This window comes from Stegastes partitus, unplaced genomic scaffold (assembly GCF_000690725.1).
Source record: "Stegastes partitus isolate 25-593 unplaced genomic scaffold, Stegastes_partitus-1.0.2 Scaffold1763, whole genome shotgun sequence".
Taxonomy (NCBI): Eukaryota; Metazoa; Chordata; class Actinopteri; family Pomacentridae; genus Stegastes; species Stegastes partitus.
The window spans coordinates 52,521-78,865 of NW_007579494.1; the positions used below are offsets into that span (position 1 = coordinate 52,521).

General features: G+C 43.4%; 2 protein-coding genes across 2 annotated transcripts; both read right to left on the reverse strand.

Moving 5' to 3' along the window:
- Positions 1-6: 6 nt before the first annotated feature.
- Positions 7-10,363, reverse strand: lss (lanosterol synthase (2,3-oxidosqualene-lanosterol cyclase)). The gene is made up of 21 exons (XM_008302123.1): positions 10,205-10,363; positions 9,818-9,956; positions 9,184-9,292; positions 8,689-8,810; positions 8,363-8,459; positions 7,958-8,093; positions 6,206-6,314; positions 5,715-5,833; positions 5,397-5,494; positions 5,212-5,239; positions 4,648-4,704; positions 4,153-4,224; positions 2,965-3,015; positions 2,647-2,796; positions 2,221-2,317; positions 1,548-1,653; positions 1,296-1,361; positions 1,139-1,219; positions 800-970; positions 359-437; positions 7-200 (listed from the first exon to the last, which is right to left on the reverse strand). The coding sequence occupies exons 1-21, from the start codon at positions 10,235-10,237 to the stop codon at positions 63-65; spliced, it is 2,058 nt and encodes a 685-aa protein (XP_008300345.1). The 5' UTR covers positions 10,238-10,363; the 3' UTR covers positions 7-62.
- A 1,373-nt stretch (positions 10,364-11,736) lies between these two features.
- mcm3ap (minichromosome maintenance complex component 3 associated protein) lies at positions 11,737-26,315 on the reverse strand. The gene is made up of 28 exons (XM_008302126.1): positions 24,441-26,315; positions 23,773-24,020; positions 23,311-23,392; positions 22,808-22,961; positions 22,484-22,677; positions 22,254-22,393; positions 21,763-21,960; positions 21,104-21,372; positions 20,721-20,883; positions 20,046-20,203; positions 19,700-19,923; positions 19,225-19,484; positions 18,100-18,200; positions 17,818-17,949; positions 17,464-17,577; positions 17,195-17,347; positions 16,798-16,995; positions 16,579-16,647; positions 16,364-16,498; positions 16,095-16,248; positions 15,208-15,472; positions 14,899-14,996; positions 14,168-14,558; positions 13,718-14,008; positions 13,468-13,597; positions 12,857-13,042; positions 12,606-12,756; positions 11,737-12,332 (listed from the first exon to the last, which is right to left on the reverse strand). The coding sequence occupies exons 1-28, from the start codon at positions 25,969-25,971 to the stop codon at positions 12,165-12,167; spliced, it is 6,357 nt and encodes a 2,118-aa protein (XP_008300348.1). The 5' UTR covers positions 25,972-26,315; the 3' UTR covers positions 11,737-12,164.
- Between the last annotated feature and the right edge of the window lie 30 nt (positions 26,316-26,345).

Genomic DNA, 26,345 nt, shown 5'->3' on the forward strand with positions numbered 1-26,345 from the left:
GTAACCCCTATAAAAATACACTGTCCACTGAATGTCTGAATGGCTGTTCTCTGTTGCCATTCTCACAGTTTGACCTTCCCAGCCAGTGGACTGCTGGGGTAAAGCGTTGAGAAGCGGCCGAGGGTCCAGACAGGGAAGACGTTTCTGTAGGAGGTGTAGCTGATAGCACAGCTCTTGTTGAACACGCCGGCAATGTTCTCCTGGAAAGGGAGGAAATCACATATTAAAGCTCCCATTATATTTCATACTGCCATTGGATGAAGCTTTAATAATATCAGCTGTATTTACTGGAGAATAAGGTAGAATTCCAGTTTGTGATATGCAAATAATAAAATATATACAAAGGAGAGGGATTTACCTGTGGCCAGTCTCCGTTGGGCAGCTGCTTATCAACCAATAGCTGTACTCCTCTTTCAATGGCCTGCCTGTCGGGATGCCTGGTTGTACACACAGGACATTCGGTTGAACTGGATTAAACTAATTTTGTTTGGATTCATCAGTTTGATTAGATGTGATTTCATTAACATTTATTGATGTAAATTACTGTTCTATTTGTAATCAGGGGAATAAATTGTACAGAGGCATTACACAGCACAGCATGCATGCAATCAAAGCCAACAGCAAATTAAAAAATAAACATACATATATTGAATTAATAAAGGAACACAGTGCTAGAATCAATGGGAACTCTTCCTTCTGACTCAGACCAAAGCACACCCTATAGAAAATCCCAACAGCATTTCCTTGAGAGATGTCTGAATGCACATCAAGGCAAACTCCCCGCTGAGCGACGCCTCACCTGGCAGCCATGAGCCCTAACAAAGCCCAGCAGGTGTTGTGGATCTGAGCTGTGCTGCTCTGGATGTAGCGCCGCTGCTCGCACGACTCAAAGTCCTCCCCCCACCCGCCGTCTGACATCTGCTGGTCCAGCAGGAACTGACAAGCTTTCTGCACCTCATCACACGTGTCCCTGCTCACAAAGAACACAACAACATCTTTGGTATGTAGGTTAGGAGTTCACAAACACAGTGTTGTTCAGGAGCACCAAGTCTACATGCAGTGTTGTGAAAGATCTTTGTTTAGCCATTGATAAAATTTCAGTGATCAGTAGATTGCGCACAGTGTTTGGAACTCTTACTCGTCCTCGTAGACGTGTCCCATGCAAGCAAAGGCTTCAAGGCCGAACCATATTCCGTATGTGAAGCACACTCCCCAGGATCTGAGCACGAGCAGAAAAACACTGAGCATGAACTGTGGCTTAGATCGTTTATCAGGCAGTGAAAGCGTACGCTCACCCCTCCCAGGATCCGTCAGGCCTCTGCACCCTCCTGCAGTACTCCAGTCCATCTCTCAGAGCTGACCTGTAGAAGGAACAGGCAACTGGTTTACAGACTTTATTTCAGTAAAAACCAAAATGTATGCTCAAAAAAATTTATTAAATGCAGCCATTTTAGTTTTATTGGGGCTGTCACCAACATCACTATTTCCTTCACATGTCATTAAATTTCTGTGTAATTCAATAACAGAAAGTGCGCTGTGTCGTGTACCTTATCTCCTCAGCTCGGTGATCAGGGTAGGCCTTCTGGAAGTGCCTCAGAGCCTGCATCACTGCTGACGTGCACTCCACATAGGTATAATCTATCATGATGTCACCTGTTGGTGTGTGGGTGAGAGAGAGAGAGCGAGAGAAAGAGAGTGTCACAGAGGAATCAAAAACATTAGGGAGAGCACAGTGATACTAAAAAACATGCGTTTCACAACACGTACTACATCCTCTTTCTCACAGACATCAGTGTTTGACTTTTTAATCCTTTCAGACCATATGAGGCCGTAATATTGCCACATATCCAGAGCGCAATGGAACAAAGTTTTCCAGCCGCTACATGTTGAAAGGAGACTGAAATGTCATGAATATATTTAGTTCTTTGTTTCCTTTTTTCACATCCACATATTTGCAGATTGACTCACACACACACGTAGTCTCGGCAGCATTAGTGCAGCTGAGCAGCGAACTGAGCTCCACTGTTTGGGATTCAGGAATGTTTGAAATAAACATTTGTGATACCAAGAAATCAGAGCAGCGACTTTATATAACATATCTATTGATTTTATCTCCATCTTCATCAATTTGTGTAACAAAATTAATGCTTTAAGCCTGAACATGTCTTACAGTAAAGTGCATGAAACAGGTACTGAATATGGTGCTGGCACCAGACGTACCGAACACCTCAGAGGGGTTGAGCAGCTCCAGGAGTTTCCCTCCTCTCTTGGTTTCATATGTGGCGAATCCACCGTCTGTGTTTCTCATGCTGAGCAGCTACAAAGGGAAGACAAACACATGGTGAGAAAGCCAAACTGCTGCGAGACTTTAAAAGGGAATGTATACGAGAAGGTTTCCGCTTGGACTGCAGTCTGATTGCTTTTAATGTGGCAATGTTGCAGGACCTCACAGCTACCGTCTAATAAGGCAGCACATTTTTTTCCCACAGTACCAGGTAGTCTGTTTTTGTGACAATCTGACCGGATGCATCTCTTTTTCCAAAGATAGCAGCCAGTAAGCACAGGCTGAAACCAGTAATGGGATCAAACTGTAATTTGAAAAATGCTAAATAAATAATCCTTCCATTATTTTCTCTGCAGACTCACCACATTGACAGCGTCATAGAGACGCTCAGAGGAGACGGGCTGGCTGACGGAGGGGCAGAGCTCCTGCAGCAGCATCACTGACTTCAGGCCCTCTGCTGTGCAGTCAGCCACGATCCAACCACAGTCTCGGGTGCTGAAGGGGAAGCCTCCCTGACAGAAGTACACAGAGATATGTAGTGCATGTGCCATATACAAAAACATGCATAATGGGCATTTTCTTAACTGTCAATTTTTTTCAGAAGGCATAACAGTCTTTTTTTTAATGAATAATAGGAAGTAGCATATTGAACACTGGCTCTTGTGTGATATTAACTGTACCTTGTTCATCTGTCTGTAGTACTTCTGGTATTCAGGAGGATTCTCAGGTATCTGGAAGAGTGGCCAAACTAGTTATGTATCAGAGCTCCCTTGTATGAACGTACAGATTATTCATCTACACAGTTGTTTTTGGAAATCTTTGGCACACATGAATGCCTTTGCTAGTACAAAACCCCCCAAATAAAATATTTTTTTTCAGTCGCTTCTTCAGATCAGAATTTAAATTCTCCAAAGTACTTCTTCAGTCTCCACATCATTAAGTCCCATGTGTTGATTATAAAAGCAGCTTCTCTTTCTTTTGCACCAGTTGCATTCATGCTGATGATTATTCACAACTGTCTGCAGTTCCATCCATTACCAACTGCCTATGTGACGATGATCAAAATGTAGTATACTAATCTTTTTGTCAATAGTTTTACCCCCAAACGCCCATTGCATAAGTCATTACCTGCAAAAGGACTGAAGCAGTTGTCACAATGTGTCCAGCATGTGTTCTACACTTTTATATTTAAATGTGTCTTGACATGACCATGCACAAAGGACATAAGTAGAGATATAAACACAGGAAACACCCCTTAGACAGAATTCTGTCCGTCAGGCCACAGATTATCATCCACATCACAAAAATGATTGTCCCTGGCAATGCAGCACAGACAGAGTCTTTTGGAATCTCTTATTTAGCCTTTGTGCTTTGCAGTGCTATAAACCAGTCTGTTCTGTATCACAATGGCATGCTCTGTCAACAATTTACTGCACAAACTGCAAAGGTGTCAATATAAATCCTGTTTAATCTCTTGCAATCAATCCCTGCAAACAGTGATGTGGACATTTGTACTGTTGAAACTGATAAATGACACACAAAAGAACTGCAGCTTTGTGCACTTTCAGTCATCAAACCCTGAGTCATAGGTCACATCAGAGAACACTCACAGAGGACAATCATACTGACAAGTCAGGGGATTAAAACACACACTCACTGACTGATATCACTGACATGTTTAATGACATGTTTATTGACTTTTGAGCAAGTTGAGACTTTTGCAGGTGATTCATTGTGCAGCTCTGCGTCAAACTGACTGACACGATAAGATGAATGTTGGATTACCTTATGAGAACCATGCTACCATAGCAAAGGACAAACTTTAGAAGTCAGCTTTGCTTCCATTGGTTAGTGAAATGCATGTTTACCTGTGTGATGGTGAGAAACTGATGGGCGTGACGAAGACACTCAGCTAGTCTGGGTTCATCCTGAGCTCCTGCCTGAAACACCCCAACACACAGATTTATAACTAGCACATTTAAACCCTGATTTGATGTCGATCAAAGTACTGAAACATCTCTTTTACATGTAAGAAAGCTAACATCATACGTGGGCTCCCTTGGGACTCTATATCAGTGCTGATGTGGTTGTCTTGAAGCCACATCAGTGCAACACAATTGGCGTTAAACAGATGACACACAGTTATACTTGTGGAGAACTTAATCCTGTTCTGTTATTGGTTGAGTGCTTTACAACTATAAACAGCTCTCTCTGTAATGGGTGCTTAAACACTGTAATAAGAAATACTGTATGTTCTCATTGAGTCTCTGCCCAACAGGTATTTTATCTATTTATTTTTTTTAGCTTTTAATAGCCTGTACCTGTTTGCTTGCATTACAACACTGTAAGCAATTTTGTGTTACCTCGAGGAAAGCCTGTACAGCAAAGCAAGTATCCCAGAGCTGAGATCCGTTTGTCCCCTGTGCGGAACAAAAAGGACACAGAGGTCAATCACTCAGATGTTTTGTAATACAAAGTGTGAAACCAGCAAGTCGACTAAAAGGACGTCCCTGGAAGCTAAAAATGAATTTAGTATTCCTAAAAACTCTGTGTATTAAACTAATACTTCCTTACAGCTCACTTACAACTCTGCTCAAAGACTGTACTCTACTGTACTCAATAGCAAGCTGTAATTTAAAGAATTCAGCCTGACATACAGAAAGTCCCACCATTTGTTATGTATGAAGCCCTGACTGTCTGAATCAGTGTTTTTGAGACTGTAATTGCAGTTTCAGTGCTCAGCTACGGTGTTGACTGCTTATCTCAATCATCCAGCATATAAAAACTACCATTTGGACATGTTAACAAGATAAACACATGTTTTTTTTTTGTTTGTTTTGTTTTTTTTACTCAAAGGGGTCTTTAAAATAGTTTCTAATCCATGCATCTAATTTCTGCTATTAAAGGAGCAGAGAACAAATCCTCACCTGCATTTTCATTCCATCCAGTCCCAACCTGGAACACAGAGAGCTTACTGTCAGTGGTATAAGTTAACAAGCAGCATTCCACAAGTACCTCACAATGGTTTATCTTGAACACCTAATTCTGATCAGAGACAGGACATATGCCTGATTTGCTTTGTTAATAAGTTGTTAGAGAGCGGCTGACTGACCAGAGGTAGTCTGGGATCCTGGACACGTGCTCCTGAAAGACCGGAGAGGAGGGACCGTCTACATACCAGCGAACCAGCATGTTGATGGTCTTGGAGATCTGAGGAGAATGACCAATACTTTGGTCACTACGCTGTTTCTTTAACAGGATGAATAGGATGATTTGAAAACCAACGAGAATAAGTTGTCATATTTTCTCTTATCAGAATCTTTAACTTCATGTCTTGTTTTTATTGTTTCTAATTTTTTTTGTCTTTACATATACATAGCTCATATCCAGTCTGTGCTCTTTGTTTAAAATGTGTGTGTGTGTTTATTACCGGTCCAATGCTGATGCATTTAGTGAAGCGGTCATCAGCCTGGATGTGCTCATACAGCTCTTTGACGGCTCTTCCTCTCAGCGCGGTGCTGTGGTGGGCTTCGTACACATTTAACATCACTGCGGGGCAACAGGAACACAATCACATGGTTTGTGGGGTTGCTCACGGGGCAGCTTGAGGGGGAGTCCCCATGAGAAGCACTACTTCTTCTTCATATTGCATAAAACATCCGCTATCCACGCATATGCCTCGAGTTTTCTTTTTCCATTTAACGCATTTTGCTTGCGTGTCTGTTGTTGTGCAACACGTGCAAAACATTTGTGTCGTCATCTTTATGGTCACTTACAACATTTAGAAATACACAAAAAAAGTGGAACTACAAGATGCATTTCTTGTTCGTGGTCATCACATGCTGCCTGTTATATAACTACACATCACTGCAGCTGGTGGTTTAGTATCACTGTGTAAAGTGTGCTGCTGAGGACACTTACTGTAGGCGACGGACAGCAGCGTGCTGTGAGGTGTGTACATGTCACATGCTGCCACGTTGTTCCTCTGAGCAGGCCAGTTGATGGAGGCATAGTCCTGAACATAAAGCTCCTGGAGAACAAAGAGCAAGTTGCAGGTTGCACATGTGTATAAATACACTGTTGGAATGACTACATACTGAGTCCCAGTTACCAGGTGAAACTAATTCTGACTTTGGGATCTGACTGAAGAGTGGGATGTCCTGCCCATTGACATCATCAACCAGCTGGTGGACAGTATGCCACCATGTCTTAACGCATTGATCAGTGTCAGGTGTAGCCATACTCAATATTAGTGACATTTGAAAGAGTAATATTGGACATTGTTATGCATGAAATCCCCTCCAATATGTGTTTCCTGTTATATGACCAAGGTTGAAAAACTGAAACAAAACCCTTAATCCTACTGTTCAGTACCCCCAATATTGTTTAAACCTGAATACACAGTTTGCAAAAGTTAATTGTGGTTTAATTTTTACTGTGATATGTATTGTATGTATATTGTGATATCAATAAAGTTTTGAGAAGATATATACTTTATCTATTAAGTATAAACCACATTGTCATAATCATTCCATAAGAAGAGGTAAAAACATATTTATTCCAATTGTTACACTATGTATATGGTGGGAAAGAGGTCACTGCTCTGCAATCTGCATCCAGAGCCTCCAGTTGTCAGACAGACACTCTGAACTCATGTAACAATAAAAGCTGTGTGACATAAAAGTTCATCTGTGTGCCTTTCTATTGCATATTAGTTAAAGTAAATAACCGAAACTGCACTGGGCTGCACCACCAGCAGAGTCAAGAAAAGGAAGATTCAGCCCTTGGAATAGGAGTTAGCAATAATTAAGCCATACATAAAAAGAAAAGGAACAAATCTAAATTCTATACAGGGCACAAGGACTCACTGCATGGTTTGACTATGAAAATCGTGTGAATCCTCATTATTATTAAATCTCCAGCTGCAGTGTACGTGATTTCTGAGTGACTAGAACTCTATTGTCAGTAGAATATGTCAAGGAGCAGCTTGTGGTGGTTTGTGTTTTAGCATCGGACTGAGATGTTCAAAATCATACCAAAATTTTTTCTGTTGCACAAAATACTGTAATTTTTACCCTGCAGTGTAAAGAGGCAGCGCAGCACGGTGAGACAGTGGTTAGCACCGTCACCTCACTGCAAGAAGGTTCTGGGCTCTAACCTGCAGGTCGACTGCAGCCTTTCTGTTTGAGTTTGCATGTGATCCTTGTGCCTGTGTGGGTTTCTTCTGGGCGCTCTGCAGGTGAACTGATGATTCTAAATTGGCTGTGAGCGTTCACGCTTGTCTGTGTCTTTGTGTCTGAATATAAGCAGTGACGTGGACAGAATGTACCGAGCGTCTCGCCCACTATCAGCTGGAAATGGCTCCAGCCAGATACTCTAAGTCAGGGGTGTCGAACTCCGGTCCTCGAGGGCCGCAGTCCTGCATGTTTTAGATGTTTCCTTCTTCCAACACACCTGATTCAAATGATCAGCTCATCATCAAGCTCTGCAGAAGCCTGATAACGATCCTGATCATTTGAATCAGGTGTGTTGGAAGAGGGAAACATCTAAAACTTACAGGATTGCGGCCCTTGAGGACCAGGATTCAACACCCCTGCTCTAAGTTTATCACTGACTTCTGGCTGTAATGCAACGAGCATGGCGCCCCCTTGTGGGACGCAGTGGCTTCAGCACCTGTCTGAGGCTGAGGACCAGAGAGTCTGCCTCTGCAGCCAGTCTGACGGCATAGCAGTAGCTCATCGGGAGGTAGACCTGGCGACAGTGACACCACAGAGTGGAGGGGTGGGCGGGCATCCAGGTCGGGAACAACCTGCACCAGACAAAAATACATCCATGAAAATATACAGAACTAAAAATGTTCACACAGATCTAACAGTAACTACACCGGTCAGCATCACTGTTTTTTAACATTTGTGTGTATTTTTCACGCACAAAACAGTGACACACAACAGCTGAAAAGAGAACTGCATTTTTGCCCTGGTGCAACTTACTGTGTTTCTCACATCAGTTGACATTCTGGAGGTTTTTCTGTACATTAAAAGCAAGACTGATGGGTACAGAAGAACAATATGAACTCACCACATCTCTGGCAGGAGCGTGTTCATTCCCTCCCAACTGTAGACATTTAAAATAGCCAACCAGAATTTACCCCATGAGGGAATCCCAACCGCACCACCTACATCAAAAAACACAGTCAGCTTTGGTGTACTACTTATAAACTGACATTAAATTCACAAGAAATACACCTTTACTAAACACATAGCGGTTATATATTTCCCATTTTAAATATCTGCTTTTCACATTTAAACATGTTGGGATGGTAAAAGGTTTTTACACTTGTGTGTCACTAGGAAACACTGCTGACTGTCTGTGATTAGCTGAAGCCTTTTATCATTTGTTCCAACCTTTGCTGTGCAGGTTGTTTCTGGCACGAACCATATCTGGGTCATCAGGATCCACTCCCAAAATCCTTAGCGAGGTGTAGCTAAGTGCTGTGCCAAAGACGGTAGACTTGTCTTCAATGTGTCTGCAGAAAAACAATATAAACACTCACTGCTGCCATAATCAATAGTGCACAGAGGGTATGCTTTTTAGACATTTCGTAGCAGAGGGATTAAACCAAAACTTTAACTGCTTACTACAATAATCTTTCTGTTGCAGTGTAATAACAGTTAGATGTAGATGTTTTTGTTCCTAGAAGTGTCATTTTCTGCCAAATGGTTGCATACAGAGGTATCACAAATATGAAAATTTTTCTACTTTTGAAGGACACCTTTGCTGAAACAGCGTGCCTACTATTTCTGTTACAGGGACCCACAGAGCTACTGGAAACAGAAAATGATCTCAAAGTGAATGCTGGCCAGTGATACAGCAGGAAAACTTTGCTGCTGTTGACTTACAGGCCCCAGCCTCCATCCGACAGCTGGACTGAGCGCAGGTACCTCACCATCTCCTTCTTCCAGGCCTCAGCCAGAGGGATCTTAGCCACATGGCATGTGATGAGAAGACCTGGAAGGCACAAGGATGGACACCCAAGAGGAGACAGACACAGAAGAACATTTACAAAAAACAAAACAAAACAAAACTGTAGTGCCATGAAATCCTCAGTTAACATACAACACTGTGAATAATCAAATTCAGCAAAAACCAATGGAAACTGTCACTTTTGTCAATTACAAACAAAGTAATGTGATAAAAACAACAACACTGGGGCTGAACTGGAGGCTCCGCTTAATGACAACAGGTGTCTTTTCAGAAATGATGTCACCTGATATAATTTAAGGTGGCGTGCATTTATGTCTGCTATGGTGTCTTTTTTAATTAGGTCATATGTTTGGGCAATGACGTATAACAAACTGTCCCCAGCTGGGGATTCAATCAGGGATCTGCTGCACTTTGGCCATATGCACCCCAATTATACAGCCATCAAACGGCCACAGTCACTTTTAAAATGTCAGACCGGATTCAGTTAAATCGTACACGTGGCAGCAGTCACTACAGATGTCAGTATTGGAGGGGAATGGCTTGACTAACCTGGGAGCAGGAAAAGAGGTCCGCCATAGTCTCCGGCCCAGTGACCGTCCTCTGCCTGGAGGTGACTGTAGAAGTGCATACCTTTTAGAGCAGCATCCACAGCAGTGTGGGCAGCAGGGGAGCCTCGCACAAACCTGCTCTGTGGAGAGAATTAGTAATAATAATAATAAGAAGTCTTCCACTTTAGTTGCCAGTAATAGACTTCAAAGAGTTTACTTTCTGGTCCATTCTGCACTATTTTACACTGAAGTTTACTGTGTTGTTCTAGCAGCTCTTTCAGTTTCCTAATGAATTTGAATTACAGTCAGTTGTCAATAACATTCAAAATACATGAGAGGAGGGCCTCATTTCACTGTTACATAAAACCCAAAATGACTCAAAGCTCACCGTGTCCAAACCCAGCGAATGTGCCTCCAGCATGGTCTGCTCTCTGTCTGAGGGGTCCTGATCTTCCACGTATCTCCATGTCTGCCTGCCCTCGACGTTAGTCAGCCTCCAGCGGCTCAGATCTGTGGCTGCCTCTGTCTTGTACGGCCCCCCTCGCCTCCGCAGGTGCCTGGTAGAGACACAAAGCACTATAATGATGATTCAAACTCCTAACGGGTTCTTTAACTTATGTATTTTGTAGAAGAGGTTGACTCCTAGAAGGTCTTACAAAATGATAACACAACACCAACAACTTACTTTGAAATGTAGTCACTTAATACGAATAACATGGCAACTTCTTTGGGTAGCAATTAAATCAATTAGAATGGAAAAAATGTAATCTAAATACTTTTTGATTGCTTCTTAATTTACATTAAAAAAAAATATGGCACCTTATACCAAAAAAAATACATAAACTAAAAAAAAAAATGAAGCACCCTCTAAACTTTGAGCTCCATACAGGTTATTTTTCTCTTTAATCATTTCAAGACAATTTCAGTGCCAATCAAATTTATTTAATATATTCAGCCCTTACAGTTAGTCAAATGGAAATCCCTTAAATAAACCTTGTGTGTCAAATGTACATTTAATGAGTTTAAAAAGTGTAATAAATTAAAAAATGCCATATTTAAAACACATAATCTAAATGTTATCCATGACATTGTAACTACAATCTAAGCATCTATTCCAATGTAACACAGGCTGACTATTGTTAGCCATTTTGTGTAATCTGATTACTTAATCCTGATTATATGTACTACAGTTAATACCCAGTCTTGTGTATAAATGATGGAGACAAATGTAAGCAGTAAATTTAAACTCTGCATAAAATATGTTGAATAAAATCCACTGTAACTTGGAAGATTAAAAAAAACACACAACAACAACAACAAAAAGCCTGAAATGTGTTTTCCAGCTATTTCCAAGGGACAAAAACATTAACACGACAACTTGCTCAATATATACTGAAAGATGAAGAAAACTTCGCGTAGCTAACAATGTGCAGAGCGATGTTTTCGTTAGCTTGGTTTTAGTTGTTTGTTTTTTGCTCATGATATATTAGATAGCATTTGCATCGACGTTAAATTAAAACAAAAGAATACTCACGTCCCCTCAGTCATAGCTGCGACCTGTAAATAAAGTTGAACCCTCCGCTGAATCTTATGAATGAACTTCTCTTCAGGTGCTTTCAAGTTCTGCCCCTTATGCTCTTCTCATGGGAACTGTAGTTTTTTGCGCACAGTTCCGTACTTTGTTCAACACAAGTACCACTTCATTTCCCAGCGGACCTTGCGTTGCCGTCCGACGAGTTATCTACATGGAGAGATATGGGCAGAGACTCGATCGTCCAATCACAAACCGAGCAGGCGGAGAAATGGGCGGGTCCGTCAGAAGGCTATCCAATCAGACAGCTCCTGGGAGAAACACTACACATGTGCTCACAGCTTGACCAATCATTGCGCCTCTGATAACCCATGGCACAAATATGAAGCTTACATGAAAAATAACACTTTTATTTAATAATTTGGTTGTTTGACAATTTCATCTTCAACAGTACAAAGACCAGGCCACAAAAAAGTAAAAGTGGAAGCATTTCATCAGCTTGACAAATATAATCTAAGTAACTCAACCTAACAAAATGTGACACACTGTACTTGCACACACACGCTTAAAAGTTTTAAATCCAAAGCCAGTATTACAAAATTAAACCAAGTGTAAAAATACTGATTTTCCTCTCTTCTTTTTTCAAACCTAGACTTTAACTATAATACACACATTTGCAATCGGTGAACCTGTCCACCACAATGATAAAACAAATGGCAATTTACAAAATAATGAATTCAATACATAATAGACCGCCATGAGCTCAGTAAATAAATTGGTACGTTCTAAAAGTCTGTATATCTGCAGGGTCACCTCTTCAGTCATCTACAATGCCCAGCAGACCAGTCAGCTTTAGTCTGCAGGCCAGTTCTTCCTCTCGGCTCGCCAGAATTTGTCGTTCGAGTTCCTTCATTCGCCATGTCAGAGATACAGGAGAGGTCTTAGGCCAGGCTGCTCTCTCCGACTGCTCATCAGGCTCTGCCTCCTGGAAAGTCGAGACAACGAAAATGCATGATGGCTACATTTTGTAACGGCAAACTTCAGAAAATGAAAGTTTAATCTCTTATTTGTAGCCACCTGTAACATAAAAACTTCTTTTTTTTAGTTCTGTAACAGCAACAAAACTATGACCTATTGGACTAGTTGTGCATCACGTGTTTGAACCTTAGTAAGTTTGACCAAACCTGCCGCTTTCTTTTTTCACATCTCCCAAAATTGTTTTTCTTTTAAAAAAGCACGTCACTTGGTCGTGTCATACCTGTGTGGAAGTGGCCTCTCTGGTTCTGGTTGTGGGGGCGTGCGTTATGGTTGTGGGCATGGACAGCAGGGTGGAGGATGGAATGAAGAGCGGTGTGGACAAGTGGTCCAAAGGGTCACCATCCAGCCAGCGCTGAAGCTGCTCCATGCTCCTGCAGAAAGGAGAGCGGTGCATGTTACACATACATTTTATTTACCAATCTTTACAGGCAAAACTATGTACTTTATAAACTAGCAGTGATGCAGCCGTACCTCTTGCTTTCAGTCTTCTCCTCCTCTAAGCTCAGGAGGACTCTGTGGGCCAGCAGCTCCTGTGCTGTGGGAGTGTGTGTGATATCCAGTGAGGCTTTTGGTGCTTCGACGGGCTCCATCACACTGTGGAACAACCTCTGCCTGAGGGACAGACTGGTGGGTGTGGCGAAGGCAGCTGCACTCGCCCTGAGGAGAGGACAGATTGGCAAAGGGAAGGAGAAAGGAGGAGCTTTGTGACTGTGTAGCTGCAAAGGACATGATGACGACTTGCATGTATGCTTGTTTATACCAGCAAGATACAACTTCTGAAAGATGCCTAAAATGCATTACATCTGTCAATAATAAAAATGTTTGTACAATAAATTCAAGTAATTGTTCAGACTTGAGGAAACACCAAGTGCAACCTCTGGCAAGCTACTGCTCTCTGAAAAGTGCAATAACCAATATTGTCATGCCAATGTGTTTTAGCTGCAGACTCGTTGAATTCTTTGTTTGCAATTCAACCACATATGTTGGCATAGCAAATATCTGTTAACTGAGAAGAAAAAAAACTGATCAAAATGATTAAAGTTGTAGCAGTAAGTTCAAAAGACTTTTCTGGATCTTCTTACCCATCCTTCTCTTGCTGCTTCTCCCTGTGTGTCTGTGTGACGGCCTGTGTCCACTCTGCTGGTGGCTCGAAGCCCTTCAGTGATTCTGCAGAGAAGTAAACCTGGATCTCCCCGTCCTCCGTCACAGCATCTTCAACAACAGAAACAACAAGTATTAGAATGTTGTGATGTCAGTCAACATCATCAGTAGGCACAGGTGGAAAATGAGTGTTGTTTATTTTTTCAAACGACTCCCCACAAAACTCCTCACCTTCACAGACAGGTGGTCCAGGTATCTGCCAGTCTTTCAGCTTGTGGTCAATGCAAATCACCACCACATCATCCCATGGAATTTGACTGAAGGCCGTACGTACACTTTCCACTCCATCGCTAAGCTTTCCCTTGGTTACCTTGGATCCAGGGGTCCGGGTATGCTGGCTCTTTAGTCGGACCCTTTCTAGAAGGTTTTCCAGCCGTGACATTAGAAGCGGCTGAGTGCGAGGTGAGACCGGGATCTGAGCAGCATAGCAAAAGATGGAGGAGCAGAGCTCAGGCCACGAGTCTAAACACAGAGGAGAGAGAACGATAATAAAGCAGGGACTACTGACTTGTCAACATCTCAGAATCTCCAGAGGATTGTGTACAGCAGTGGAACAATTAATACGAGCTCAGCAGAAAGTATTCAGCCTTCCTGCACACAAAAATCTTTCTCAGTACTGACCTGTTGCAAAAAGCTGCTCCCACTGTGGTAGCTGCAAGCTGAAGATGGCTTTGCGGAGCCAATCCAAGTGCTGGGTAGAGTTCCAAGCCAGATGAGGGACAAAGTCACGAGTGTCAGGCTGGCAGAATTCAACTGGCGGCCATGAGAGTCGGCTGAGGTCCTGGGAGGACACTTTGTCAGCAACGTGAGCCAGGACTGCGTTGTACAACTGGATGACAGGGACTGGATCCTGATGGGGAAGGTGAGCAGAGGCTCGCTCCTGGCGGTTGGCATGAATGCGAGGACTGAACTCACGACTCAGGGTGGTCTCAATGAGCTGCACCAGGGTCTGGAAGGAGAGGGGGGAGGGGGGAGGAGCACGAGCCAGCAGCCAACACATGGCCTGGCTCAGCTGGAGACACACAACAGGAGAGAAGATGGAGAAGGTTAGAGGCCAGGCAAAAAATGGGAAGCAAAGATGCAAAAGGAGGAAAAGAGGGTAAGAAAGAGACAAAAAAGGCAAGGGGGTGGCAAAAGAGAGAGCGAGGGAAAGTTCTTACAGTATTATAAATCTGTTATTCCGATTTAAAAAATAGCGTAATTTAGTGCTAAACCTACGATAACATTTTTTTTCGGAAAGCCTTGGGACAGGGGGAGCAAGTTGACATCACAGTAGTCACATATCAAAACCAGCTAAACAAGGAGCTAAAACCCATGAGAAAGAGTTGTATACACATGTATGTATGTAGTACCTGTTTGGATCCCTGTAGGTCACTGGTGGTCTCTGGTATGAAGAAGAACATGTACTCTGATATTAGGCCCTCCTCCATCAGTGTGTTTAACATCAAGGCTAAAAGACAAGGGACCATCAGAGGAATAGTTCAGGTTTAACACATGTAGCCAAACTTTAACTACTTTTCCATGAATACTGTCATAACCTGCGTGTTAGAAACCCCTTTCTGAATATCTGAGATTGTGTTAAAACTAATGCCCCTTAATTTAATCTCAGCTGAGTAGAAACTCATCTCTGCTGTTATTAACTGTCTATTAATAGCAATTACCTTCCTCAAGCTTCTGTGCTTGGGCAGTGCCACCGTCTGGCCCTGGCACCAGAATGACCAGAGGCAGGGGGCAGTGCCAGGTGCTGGCTTGCTGTAGCTGTTTGAGCTGAAGCAACGCTGACAGCAGAGGCACATCCTGCTCGCCGTGGCTGGCCTCGATGATGGGAAGGGCAGGGAGCAGCATGATGAGGGCTTCGGTCCCCTGGAGCTCACTGCACTCCTCCACTTTGGACAGGCTGTCATTAGTTAGTGGACCTCGGGACGCCTGAGAGACACCAGCAAGAAAGAGGTCCCATTGTACACAGTGTCAAGGAAGAGTAAATCTTACCACCTCAATAATAGGGAAATAACAACGATAGGGACAATGAAGAACTACTACAACTGTCCTTAAGCATCACCTAATGTAAAAATTAAAACTTCTTAAAGACAACCTGAACAGTTCAATGAAAATTCACTTATTTTTCAACAACATAGAACATTTTGGAAAACCTCAAAAATCTAAGACGGTACATCCCTACTCAAAACAATCGTCAAACATGAGCTTGTTTAAAGTGACTGAAGCATGAGCAGTTCTTTCATTATGATTGGGCACCTAAAATATGCATAGTTTATTTTTTATCATCTCTTGAATTTTTTTTTTTTCAATCATTTTTAGACTTTTTCTAATGATGATGTGAGTGTTTTAGCCTAGCTTTAAGAGTTATCCACAGTGCACATACTGTATGAGCAGGTCACAAATTATGCAAACCCATGTAATCTGGAACTCATTCATGTTTATCCACTGCATATTCTAACTCCAGCAGTGGTCTGTTAATGATTCCAAGAAACATTCTGATTTCCATCTTGTGCGACCAAAGTCACCCATACAAGTGGCAGTCTGGTCTCACCTTGACGCTGATGTGGACTTTGTGCGTGTGTCGTCTGCTCTCCTGCAGTGTGTTGGTGACACAGAGGGTCTGCAGGATGCCATCTGGCTGCTCCCCCCTGACTTCGGAGCCCTTGTCACCACCAAGTTTCACCTCCAGCCAGTCTGATAGGATCCTGAAAACACGACAGGACGCTTTAGAACTATTTAAAGATTTTGTGAAAACGAGGTGCCGTTCATGAGAGGACATTCAATAAGACGTCTTATCAAACTGTCATGACTGCTGCTCACCTGTCTGCCACGCTGGCTACGCTCTCGTCGTCGCTGGGTAAGAGGAGAACAGCTTTCCAGAAGATTCTGTCAGGAGGGTTGGGGATATTTTCTGTCACCAGTGCTGGCAGGTCGAGTGGAGCCCACACCGTCTCACTGAGGGCAACACGAGAAACTAGTCAAAATGCTGCTTTGTGACATGAACCACTAAGTGAACAAACTTACTTAAGACTTACTCTAGTAGCTGCTGATAGTAGTAGTGGACTCTCATCTGGTGGATTGCTCCTTGTCTCATTTTCAACAATCTTAAGAAAGGAGAATATTTATTATTGCTGCAGTAAAGTCACATTTATGTCAACGTTATTTTTTATTATGGTGCAAAAATGATTTAATCTGTCTTCATACACGGTCAAAAGAAACACCTGGAAAACCAAACAGCTTGGAGTGAAACATACCTGGTGCTTGATAGGGCTAATGTGCCGGCGTTACCCAGGTTGACCAGACCACGGGCCAGTTCTGCTAGGGAGGGCTGAGCAGGGGCGCTGGGGGCCAGAGCCTTCAGTTTGAAACGAGGGTCAACACAGCAAGGAGCTGCAGGAAACCCTCTCATCTGTCTCTTCAGCTGACGTCGGACTGCGACCACATCGCGCCACCTAGTGATACAGATGAGGAGAACAACACAAGATTTAAACAGCATTCCGACAGTGATAAAATTATATACTGCTCTGTTTGTTCAACTGGTTCATACTGTTGTCAAGTATTTTACATTGAGCAGAAACAGAAATTCTGGGCTTCGATACACTGTTATGTGTGATGTGATTGTGTTGTTGCTGTCCATGTTCTGTTTTTTACCTCTTGATGTACTTGTGGATGCGCTGCAGCTCAGCTTCGAGGATGGCTTCAACCAACAGAGCTATGTCTGCATTCAAAGTCTCCTCGACGAGGCTGGAGCACACCTGCTCTGTGCATTTAGCCACACGTTGTGCTTTCTCATTCACTGCCTCTCTGCAAAGGGAATTTTAAAAAAGTCCATTTTAAAACAGTACAAAATAGGTGCGTCAGAAAAGATACTGTATTTTACATTAGATGCTGTCAGAATTTTTGTGTTTTTGAAGCCTTACTGGATCTCGGAGTTGGCAGTCTCCTGTATGGTCTCATCCAACACTTCATTGATGATCTCGGTGCAGAGAGAGAAGCCGAACTGAGCCAGGAAGGCCTCATGCTCCTGTCTCCTCCTGGCACAGTCGGAATGGAAAAAGAAATGTGGTGAGTTGTTGCAAAAAAACAAAAACAAAAGGCTTTTAGTATTTAAGATGCTGAACTCATAATGGCTGATAGCAAATTATTACTTCTGAAGAAAATCAAAATTGTACTTCATGTCCTGAGTTTTGTGTCGGGGCAGCAGATACTTTCCCCTTTTCATGACCAAGCTCAGGGTCGCGTTAAACACAGTCCGTTATAAACAGCAGACTAACCGGGCTTCTTCAAGCTTGCGCTGCTCTTCTGCGACACGCTCTTGTTCCAGCTTGATCTCGGTGGAGGACACATCCTGCAACATCTGTCCCAACACCTCACCCACCAGTGACTCCACCTGCTCACTGCTCTCCCTGCAGAAGCAAAGACAACAGGACAACAAGGGAAGTAAGCAAAATGAAAAAAGCCTGTGGCATCAGACCGCCGCTGTCTCCTACTCACTATAATCAAATAAACACACGACAACTGGAGAGACTTTAAATAAAGATAACACATGAACTTACGCGAGAGCTGCTGTGGCGTAGCTGGCACCAGCATCGGCTACCTCCCTCACTGCTGCATCGAGCACTTCTTCTATCACACAGTCGAGCTCAGCCTTAATGTCCTACAGAGGGGAACAAAAACACGACAAACAATAACACACTGCAAATGTTGGAGTGAAAAATAGAGAGATTAGGAAAACAGGATCCTGCCAACATCACCACAGACACGCTCACATCTCCAGTGAAGTGATGCACTTGGAGTGAAACCAGAATAAGCACAGCAAACATCCACACACACACATTGCTTTGTGAGAAACTAGTCATCTGACATCCGTTGTTCCCAAACAACAGGTCATGGTGACCTCTTCTCCATGACGTTGCCTGGACTTTAAAATTCTCACTCCAGAGGAAGGGTTGGGATTTGGCAGCTGTCTGTTGAGATGTGTGTACCTCCAGAAGACAACAAAAAATCCCAGAGGCTACAACTAACGCATCTGACTGATTCTTGCAACCCATTTTTCCACAAAACAAACAAAAGAACAGTCAGTAAAGTGTTGCTTTAAAGAGCTATAACTAAGGCAGACTGAAACGTGTTACCTTTTTTTTGGTCTATTTTCGTGTTATATTTAGGGATACAACTAATGGCTAGAAAACACTGCTGTAAAAATTGCAAAATAAACTTTAAGAAAATCAGCTTTGCAAGGAAAAAGGAAAAACATTAATCACATTAAACCTCAAGGATTACACACGAGAGTATTTGTCCTCATGCAAACAAAATATATTTTAGATAAGAAGCATAAGTGTATTTTTGCCCTCGGTGGTTTCAGGGTAGTTGAGTAAAATTTTAATCTGCAAAGCTTTTGAAAAATGCTTAACAATACACAGTGCAATATTTCCCTCTCCAAGTGTAAAGAGTCTGAGTGTAAAGTAGCATAAAAACAAGTTTTTACTTCCCATCCCTCTTCCTACATGAAATGTAAATGTAGTTTACCACCAGTATTAAATGCAAAGATCAGCGCAAAGGTGCTGTGAAAGAACTACATTTAAGGCAATCAGTGAGAATAAATAAAACGAAATGAAAAATACTTTATTGAGATGTGTATATATATATATATGAGATGTCTAAAGAGCAGAGAGTGTCCCCACCTCATTGCTGTACACTGGCTGAGGTTTGGGTGGAGGCGACGGCGGTTTGACAGGCGGTGGTTGAGAGATGGGCTGGAACAGCTGCTGGGGCTCTGCTGGGTGAGCTACAGGCTGATACGATTCACCGGGCTGCCAACCCTCCTCTGGAACAGCTGTGGGCAGGCCAAATGAAGTGGGCGCATCTGGAGCCTTGACTGGCACGACCTGAGACAGCAACTCCATGCTGGGTGGCGCCATAATCTCCACCCTGTCAGGAATGGCTGAAACAATGAAGAAAAAAAATTCGCCTGGTTTGAGTAATCAGTTACTTTGACGACAGCTTTGACTGAGATGATACAAGCAGGAGTAAATGCATTTTATTCCTTATTTTCCAGATCGGCAATCAAACAATGCTGTTGAAACTAGTGAAAGCACGGTGCTGTTATTTGCACAGAAACTACTCTTGAGAGTTAGGATCAGCAGAAGTAGCCAATACCTTTGAACTGGCTTGACGTGGACTCAGCCAGAGGGCCTTCTCCACGGTACTTGTTCTGGGAGTCAAAGCTGCAGACGGGGGTGTGCTGGGGAGGGTTTGGAAGGGGGCCTCCATTCACCACCTCTCCTATCAACACTGTTTTCTTTGCAAGGATGACCACTGACTTCTTCTGGGACAGGGGCAGCTCTGGCTCCTGATAGGCGTTTCGACTTAGCTCGACGATACTGTGAACAACAAGACAGAATAGGCTTTCAGGTTGTCTAATTTTATAAAATGTTTTAACTTTTTTAAAAACTGCAATTAATTGAAATGACCAGAGAGCGACAGTAGCCCCATAGACACTTACTTATCACTGACGTTGAGGCCGTATTGTTGAATGAAATCAGTTGCTTCTGCAGTGCTGCGGAACATTAACATCCGAACTACATCCTCAACTGGGAACGCAGTTTGTCGTGGACCCAGAGTGTGGGCTATGTTAAGGGTTTTAAGGGCCTTAGCTCGAACCTGCAGACAGATGTATATAAAAATCAGCTTTAAAATAAAGTATATAGAGCAGACTCTCAAGTTGCCTTAAACCTAAAAACCTTTTCTGCTTGATTACTTGACTGACGGAACAATAATGTGCAACTTTTTTATAAAATGAATTACTAGTTTGAAGACATGCTACCATTTTAGTAAAGAAAATGTCTCGTTACAGGCTCTGAAATCTGAATATGTACCAGTTACTTAGTTTTCTACAACTGCCAACAGGAGATATCTTTATTTTTGGACGATGTGCTGAAGCAAAAACAGAAAAACTAGAATTTTTCACATTTTCTGAAATTTTACAGACCAAGTGAACAATCGTTTGATGAACAAATAATAATGAAAGTAGTTAGCTACAGCCCTACTAACTTTTAAAACTCTTTTAACTTCCATCTCCTTCTCTGTATTTATTTACTAAAGAAAACTAATGTGGACTTGTGCATCTAATCAAGATTCCGTCAGTGTCAATGTTTATTACTTTCACATAACTTCTGACCTGATTGAAGTATCTGTGCAGGAGGCAGCTGGCGAGGTACGACGCTCCTTTCACCAGCTTGAAGAATCGCACAAAGTTGTTGCTGTTGACTGCAGCAAATGCCTGCACTGCAAACTTCACCTGAGGGGAGTTACGGACCTCGTCGCGGAACTGCTGCACTTCACTGTTTGGACAGAAGTGTGAGAAAGCATTTCTTTTTTAGAAATAGAAACTGAGATACAAGATACAGTAAGTACGAAAAAACCACAGTCTAACATTTATAACTCATTTTCAAAGCTAACTTTTTGTAGGAAAAAACATGCTGTACAACTACTGCAATGACAACTCCCACACATTAGCTGAATATATCTAAATACTATTCTACGCTTGTTTCCATGACTGACCGTAGGATGTCTCCGTCATCAAGTTTCAGCAGCACGTTGTACTGGCGGAACTCAGCCTCATGAGGGCAAAAGACCTGACGTGCAGCCAGGTCCTGGTACATTTCTTTGAGACTCTGCAAGCACTTTGTCATGTTCTCGTTGTTGATTTTGGCGTCGAAAGATGACATATGCTCTTCACAGAGGTGGTGGGCGCAGTGTACATGGAAGCGTGTGCACTTCTCAATCAGTGACACTGTGTGAGGGCAGCATAGGCGCTGCTGGGTGATGTCCTGCAGGTACGACAGAGGGAAGGATCAGTCTCTAATACATGTGTACTACCTTGTTAAGTCCAACCTTCTTCAAAATAATGACTGGACCCCAAAATATGTGAGGCAGAATTTTAAATATGTTGATTTCATAACGTAGGAAAAGGCTTTGTTTTTGTCTGTGTCCTCACCAACATGTATGTAGGAGGTACAACACCAATTCACAGAAAACAACACAAGCACTTGTGTAAGTACAATGCTTTGGCAAAGCAACACAACAACCCAGACACAACAACCTTGCACCTATAAAAGCGAACCAAATAATATTTTTCCACTCAACTCAGTAATATGAAATACTCATAATTACAGCTACAGATATTTAAAGAGAGCTGCTCATCTAAAAAAGGCCTTTACCTTACGGATGCCGCGGGTCCTGTTCCACACAAAGTCATACCAGTCTCGATAGTTTTCATGGTCCTGGTCCATGATCTGAGTCACCAGATAGTCCATGGTCCTGCTGAGCACAGGCAGGGGGCGCAACTCGTGGGGCAGGGGCTCCTCTTGATCAGCTGATGAGCGGCTGTACTCCTTGATGGCCGCTGTGTGATCCACCTAGACAGAGAGAGGAGGTGACAGTTTGTCCACAGTGTTAGTCCTCACCTCCATTGACTTGTTTATCCATTACTCTTTAACCTGCGACATGAATTTCCACCTTAATTTAGCCCAAATGAAAGTACACTGGGATGTTATTCTCCATGTATAGGTTGTATGCACGTGTCCAGTCAATGCAATTAGATGCTAAATTTAAGAATGTCTGATAGAAGACTAGAAGTGTCCCTAACATGATCAAACATCAAAAAAGCAAATACATTTAAGCATAAACATGAAAACTTTGGGAACATTACCATTTCAGTGTTTGGGATGACCTCAAATAAGCTGAGCTGCTTTCGCGTTTCCCTCATGTACCTCTCCTTCTCTGGACACATGTCGGGACACGTCCCCACAAACACCTTAGACAGGTCCAGGTCTGTACGCTTGGGCCGACCTATGTCAACATACAGACACATTTATGAGAACTCTTACGTTTTTAGCGGCGTTAATGGCTGCAGAAGGCTGGTGTGAGAGTTGGCTTTACCTTGACGCAGGATCTTGTCTCTCTGCTCCAGGATGCGGTACTTGTCCTCAGCGGTCTCCGCCACCTGGCCAATGAGAGGGAGGAGGGAGGAGGGGACGGGGCGCTCTGAGCTCTGGGTGTCAGGGCTGCTCTCTTTCTGGGATTCGGTGTCGAACTGCAGGGTCTTGGCCAGGGACGACTTCTTTACTGGAGAGCTGACACATGAGTAGACACAGAAAGTCACATTCCAACATCAACGTTCTAAACTGGTTCAAGGGAATTCACTTGATGAGGGCCAAAGACAAGATGGCAAATGCTGGCACACTTATATCGGTGTGGTTTTACCTGCGGCTGAAGGTTGCCATGCTGCTGAGTGCAGGAGGTCTGAGTTGAGGTCTTCTGAGTGGGGAGGAAGCAGCCTTGGACTCTGCGTCCTCTTGATTTTCTCCCTCTGCCTCCTCCTTTCCTGCTGCAGGTCCGCTCTTTTTGTCCCCTGGACCTAATCAGCAAAAAATACAACAACTCAGAACCATAAAGTGACTTGTCTGTGAAGACTCTCAGTCATCCAGGTCATGGTTATTCTCGTAGATTAATCATAGCAACTGGACTTGCTTGAGTTCCTTGAAGACGTTCCACCTCTCATCCAAGAGGCTTCATCAGTTCTGACTGACTAGTTGAGCGTTCCACATACTTACATCCTTAAGGAGCCATTAAGTGACTTACTGCAATGCTGTTCCTATAAATGTATAGCTCTAAGCAATATTATCTATCTGAAAGAACTGTCCCTTTTGGGTATGAGTTACTAGTTTCACATTCGCTGAGTTTTTAAAGAAAGAAGTTGTATTTACTTTGCTTCTTTCTCTGCCACAGGAGAAGGAGCTCTTGTCTGTGCAGGATTTTGCCTTTTTTCTTTGCTCTTGCTGCTGATGCCTGAAAGAGATCACATTCAACACAGACAAACGCAAAAGATTATGAAAATTTCACTCAAAAAAAGTCCTGCTGTCCTAGACATGTCACACATATCAGAATTGAATGGTTAGGTAAATAAATGTATGGGTATTTCTGATATTGAACTACACCAAGTTGACACAGGAGGAGATACCACAGACTACATCTGCAAAGAGTAAAAAACTGACTAGGAAGGGCAAACAACTAGTAGTGAAACTAGTGATCTACTCTGGCTACACAACACAGGCAGTAGGAGGCAGAGAGTCTGATTGAGAGAGTGTTTAATTAACTGTCCAGTTACACCATATAATACATTTTGGGAACTTGCGCCGATGGGTGAAGGTGGCATAGAGTTAACTCACGTGGTCATCGAAGTGCACTATGGCCAGGTTCTTTCCCGGCCGGCAGAAGACCTTACGGACTTTGCCAAAACGAGCAAAGTGCTTCTCGATGGTATCCTTTTTGTTCAGTGCTGGAGGAACATTTCTGCACATGATGGTGGTGCAGTCAGTGGGAGACATCCCGCTCAAACTGTCCAAGCTCTCGCTGCGCATGCCACGTCTCACAGGGGTCACGGTTTCAGTTGTTTGGTCTGGGGCTGCTGCTAAGGCTAGAGAAGGAAAACACGGGAATGGGCAGATGACAGGATGAGAATATTCTAATAATGCAAGCTGTTCTTTTAATAAATGTGTGATATACAGGCGTCTGTCCGGGTCAACATCACAAACAATTCTCTTTTTCATAGCAGAAGTAGAAGTGCTGCCCACAAATAAACATTAGTAAAAAGAAGTTTTTTTTAAATTTGCTGAACTAGTTTCTATGAATTACGATCAAGTTTGGAATTAGATGAGGAGGCTGTGCAACTAGTTTCACCACTTTAATAGTGAGGAGTCATTCTCTACATTATAAAGCTTTGTGATATTTAAAAAAATAATTTATTCATTTAAAACAGTATTTTCTATTCATGATCTGAATACACTTTGATGCAAAAGGCAAATAATGTGCACTGTGTGTGATTTGTAGGACTCACTTGACTCCTCAGCTTTTTCCACCACATCCCTGGTCAGTGTCTGTACTGCCGGGGGTGCGACTGACAGGTTATCGCTCTGAGCTTGAACTTCTTCCCTCTCCGTCTCCCACGTTGGTGGCTGCTGCTGCTGAGTCTCCTTTGTGGCCTCTCGCCTCACTGGGTTAATGCCATCCTTACGAATACTACATAGTGCTCTAGTAAATAAGCCTCCTAGTGCACCTCGGGACCTCATTAGCGGCCTCTTTGAGGGAAGTCTTGGTGAATCCCCTTCAGGTGGAACATCCTCCTCAGCAGCAGGCTTTTCCAAACCAGACACTTCTGGATCATCCTTGCGCTTGGTGCCTTTGCCCAATCGTGCAAAGACATTTGTGTCCCCGAGGCCTGCGATGCTGCTCCCTTCATCGTCAGCGCCGATCTCTGCTTTAGCTTTGGTGTCACTAAAAGCTGAGGGCTGACCGAAATTGGTTCCCCCAAAAAGGGGTGCTGGCTGTGTTTGGTAGGTTTTGGCTGAAAAGCTAAAAGATGATGGGGTGGTGGGCTCTGTGGTGGAGGCCTTTGTGCTGGAGCTGGAGGGGGCAGCTGGCTGGGAAAATGTAAACTGAAGGGCGGTGGTAGGACCACTGCTATTGCCAGTTGTTAATGGATTGTTCTGAGCTGAAATAGAGGGGGCTGCAGCTGGTTGTGAGAAGCTGAAGCCCAGAGGCCCAGACTTAGCGCCAGTCAGTAAAGTGAAGCCAGTGGTGGTGCTGCTGGTAGTCATGGTGCTTGAGCTTGTCTGGGAGCCACCACTACCAAAAGGTGAGCTTGACATTGTAGTAGTCTGAGGATTAGCAGGCTCAGGGCTTGCACTGAAGATGGGCTTGAAAAGGGCTTCATTAGCCGGCTTGAAGCTGAATTCAGTTGATCCAAAGCCTCTGCTCTGTGTCACGGTCTGAGCTGCACCAAATACACTGGTGGTAACAGTGGTAGACGATGGCTGTCCAAATGCAGGCTGTCCAAAACCAAGTGGCTGAGGCTGCCCTAAGGCAGTGGTGGAGCCACTTGTAGCCATCTGGGAGTTTCCAAACCCAGATGATTGTTGGCCAAAAGCTGGTGGCTGTTTGACAAATCCTGTGGTCTGCTGGCCAAATCCTGGAGGCTGACCAAAGGCAGAGGGTTGCCCAAATGAAGGTACCTGCCCAAAAACTGTGCTCTGATTTGGTCCACTAGTCTGTCCAAAAGCTGGTGGTGTGCTACTGCTAAAGCCCGAGCTGCTCATTCCTAACGCCGTGCTTACTGTAGGCAACGATGAGGTCTGTGCAGATGGCTGTCCAAAGGTAGGAGGTTGTCCAAACATGGTACTTCCATGGGTTGACGATTGGTTCAGGGCAGACGGCTGTCCAAATGCGGATGGCTGAAAAAAACCCATACTTTGGGGCTGACTGCTGGAACTCTGCTGTCCAAATGACGGGAACAAGCCAGTCTTCATGGTGCTACTTGGAGCTTGGAAAGCTCCTCCTTGTGGACTACCAAACGGATTGGATGGGTTCATGGTGAGATATCAGATTAGCTTGGCTATTCCTTGTGTAACTGAATGTTATCTAATCACTCAAACAGCAAAAACCTGTATCATTGTTCCAACGGCTCACGTTTGTCGGTTAAAAGCTGCTATGACGACGGTACCGACCGTAAAGGCATGGCTCGACTGCTAGCATAAGCTAACGGCACAAACACTGACAAAGTTCGCTCAGAAAAGTTTGTTTCATGTCTCTCGAAGTCGTTCTGTTGATATGAAAAGGTACGTCCCGTATATACAGCGATACTACTGCAACGCTGAAGCGAAAAAATCTCACCGTTCACAACTTGTGTTTGTTGATTTTTCTGGCTTATTTCAAACACATTTCCTACATCCGGTTCCGGTCCGAC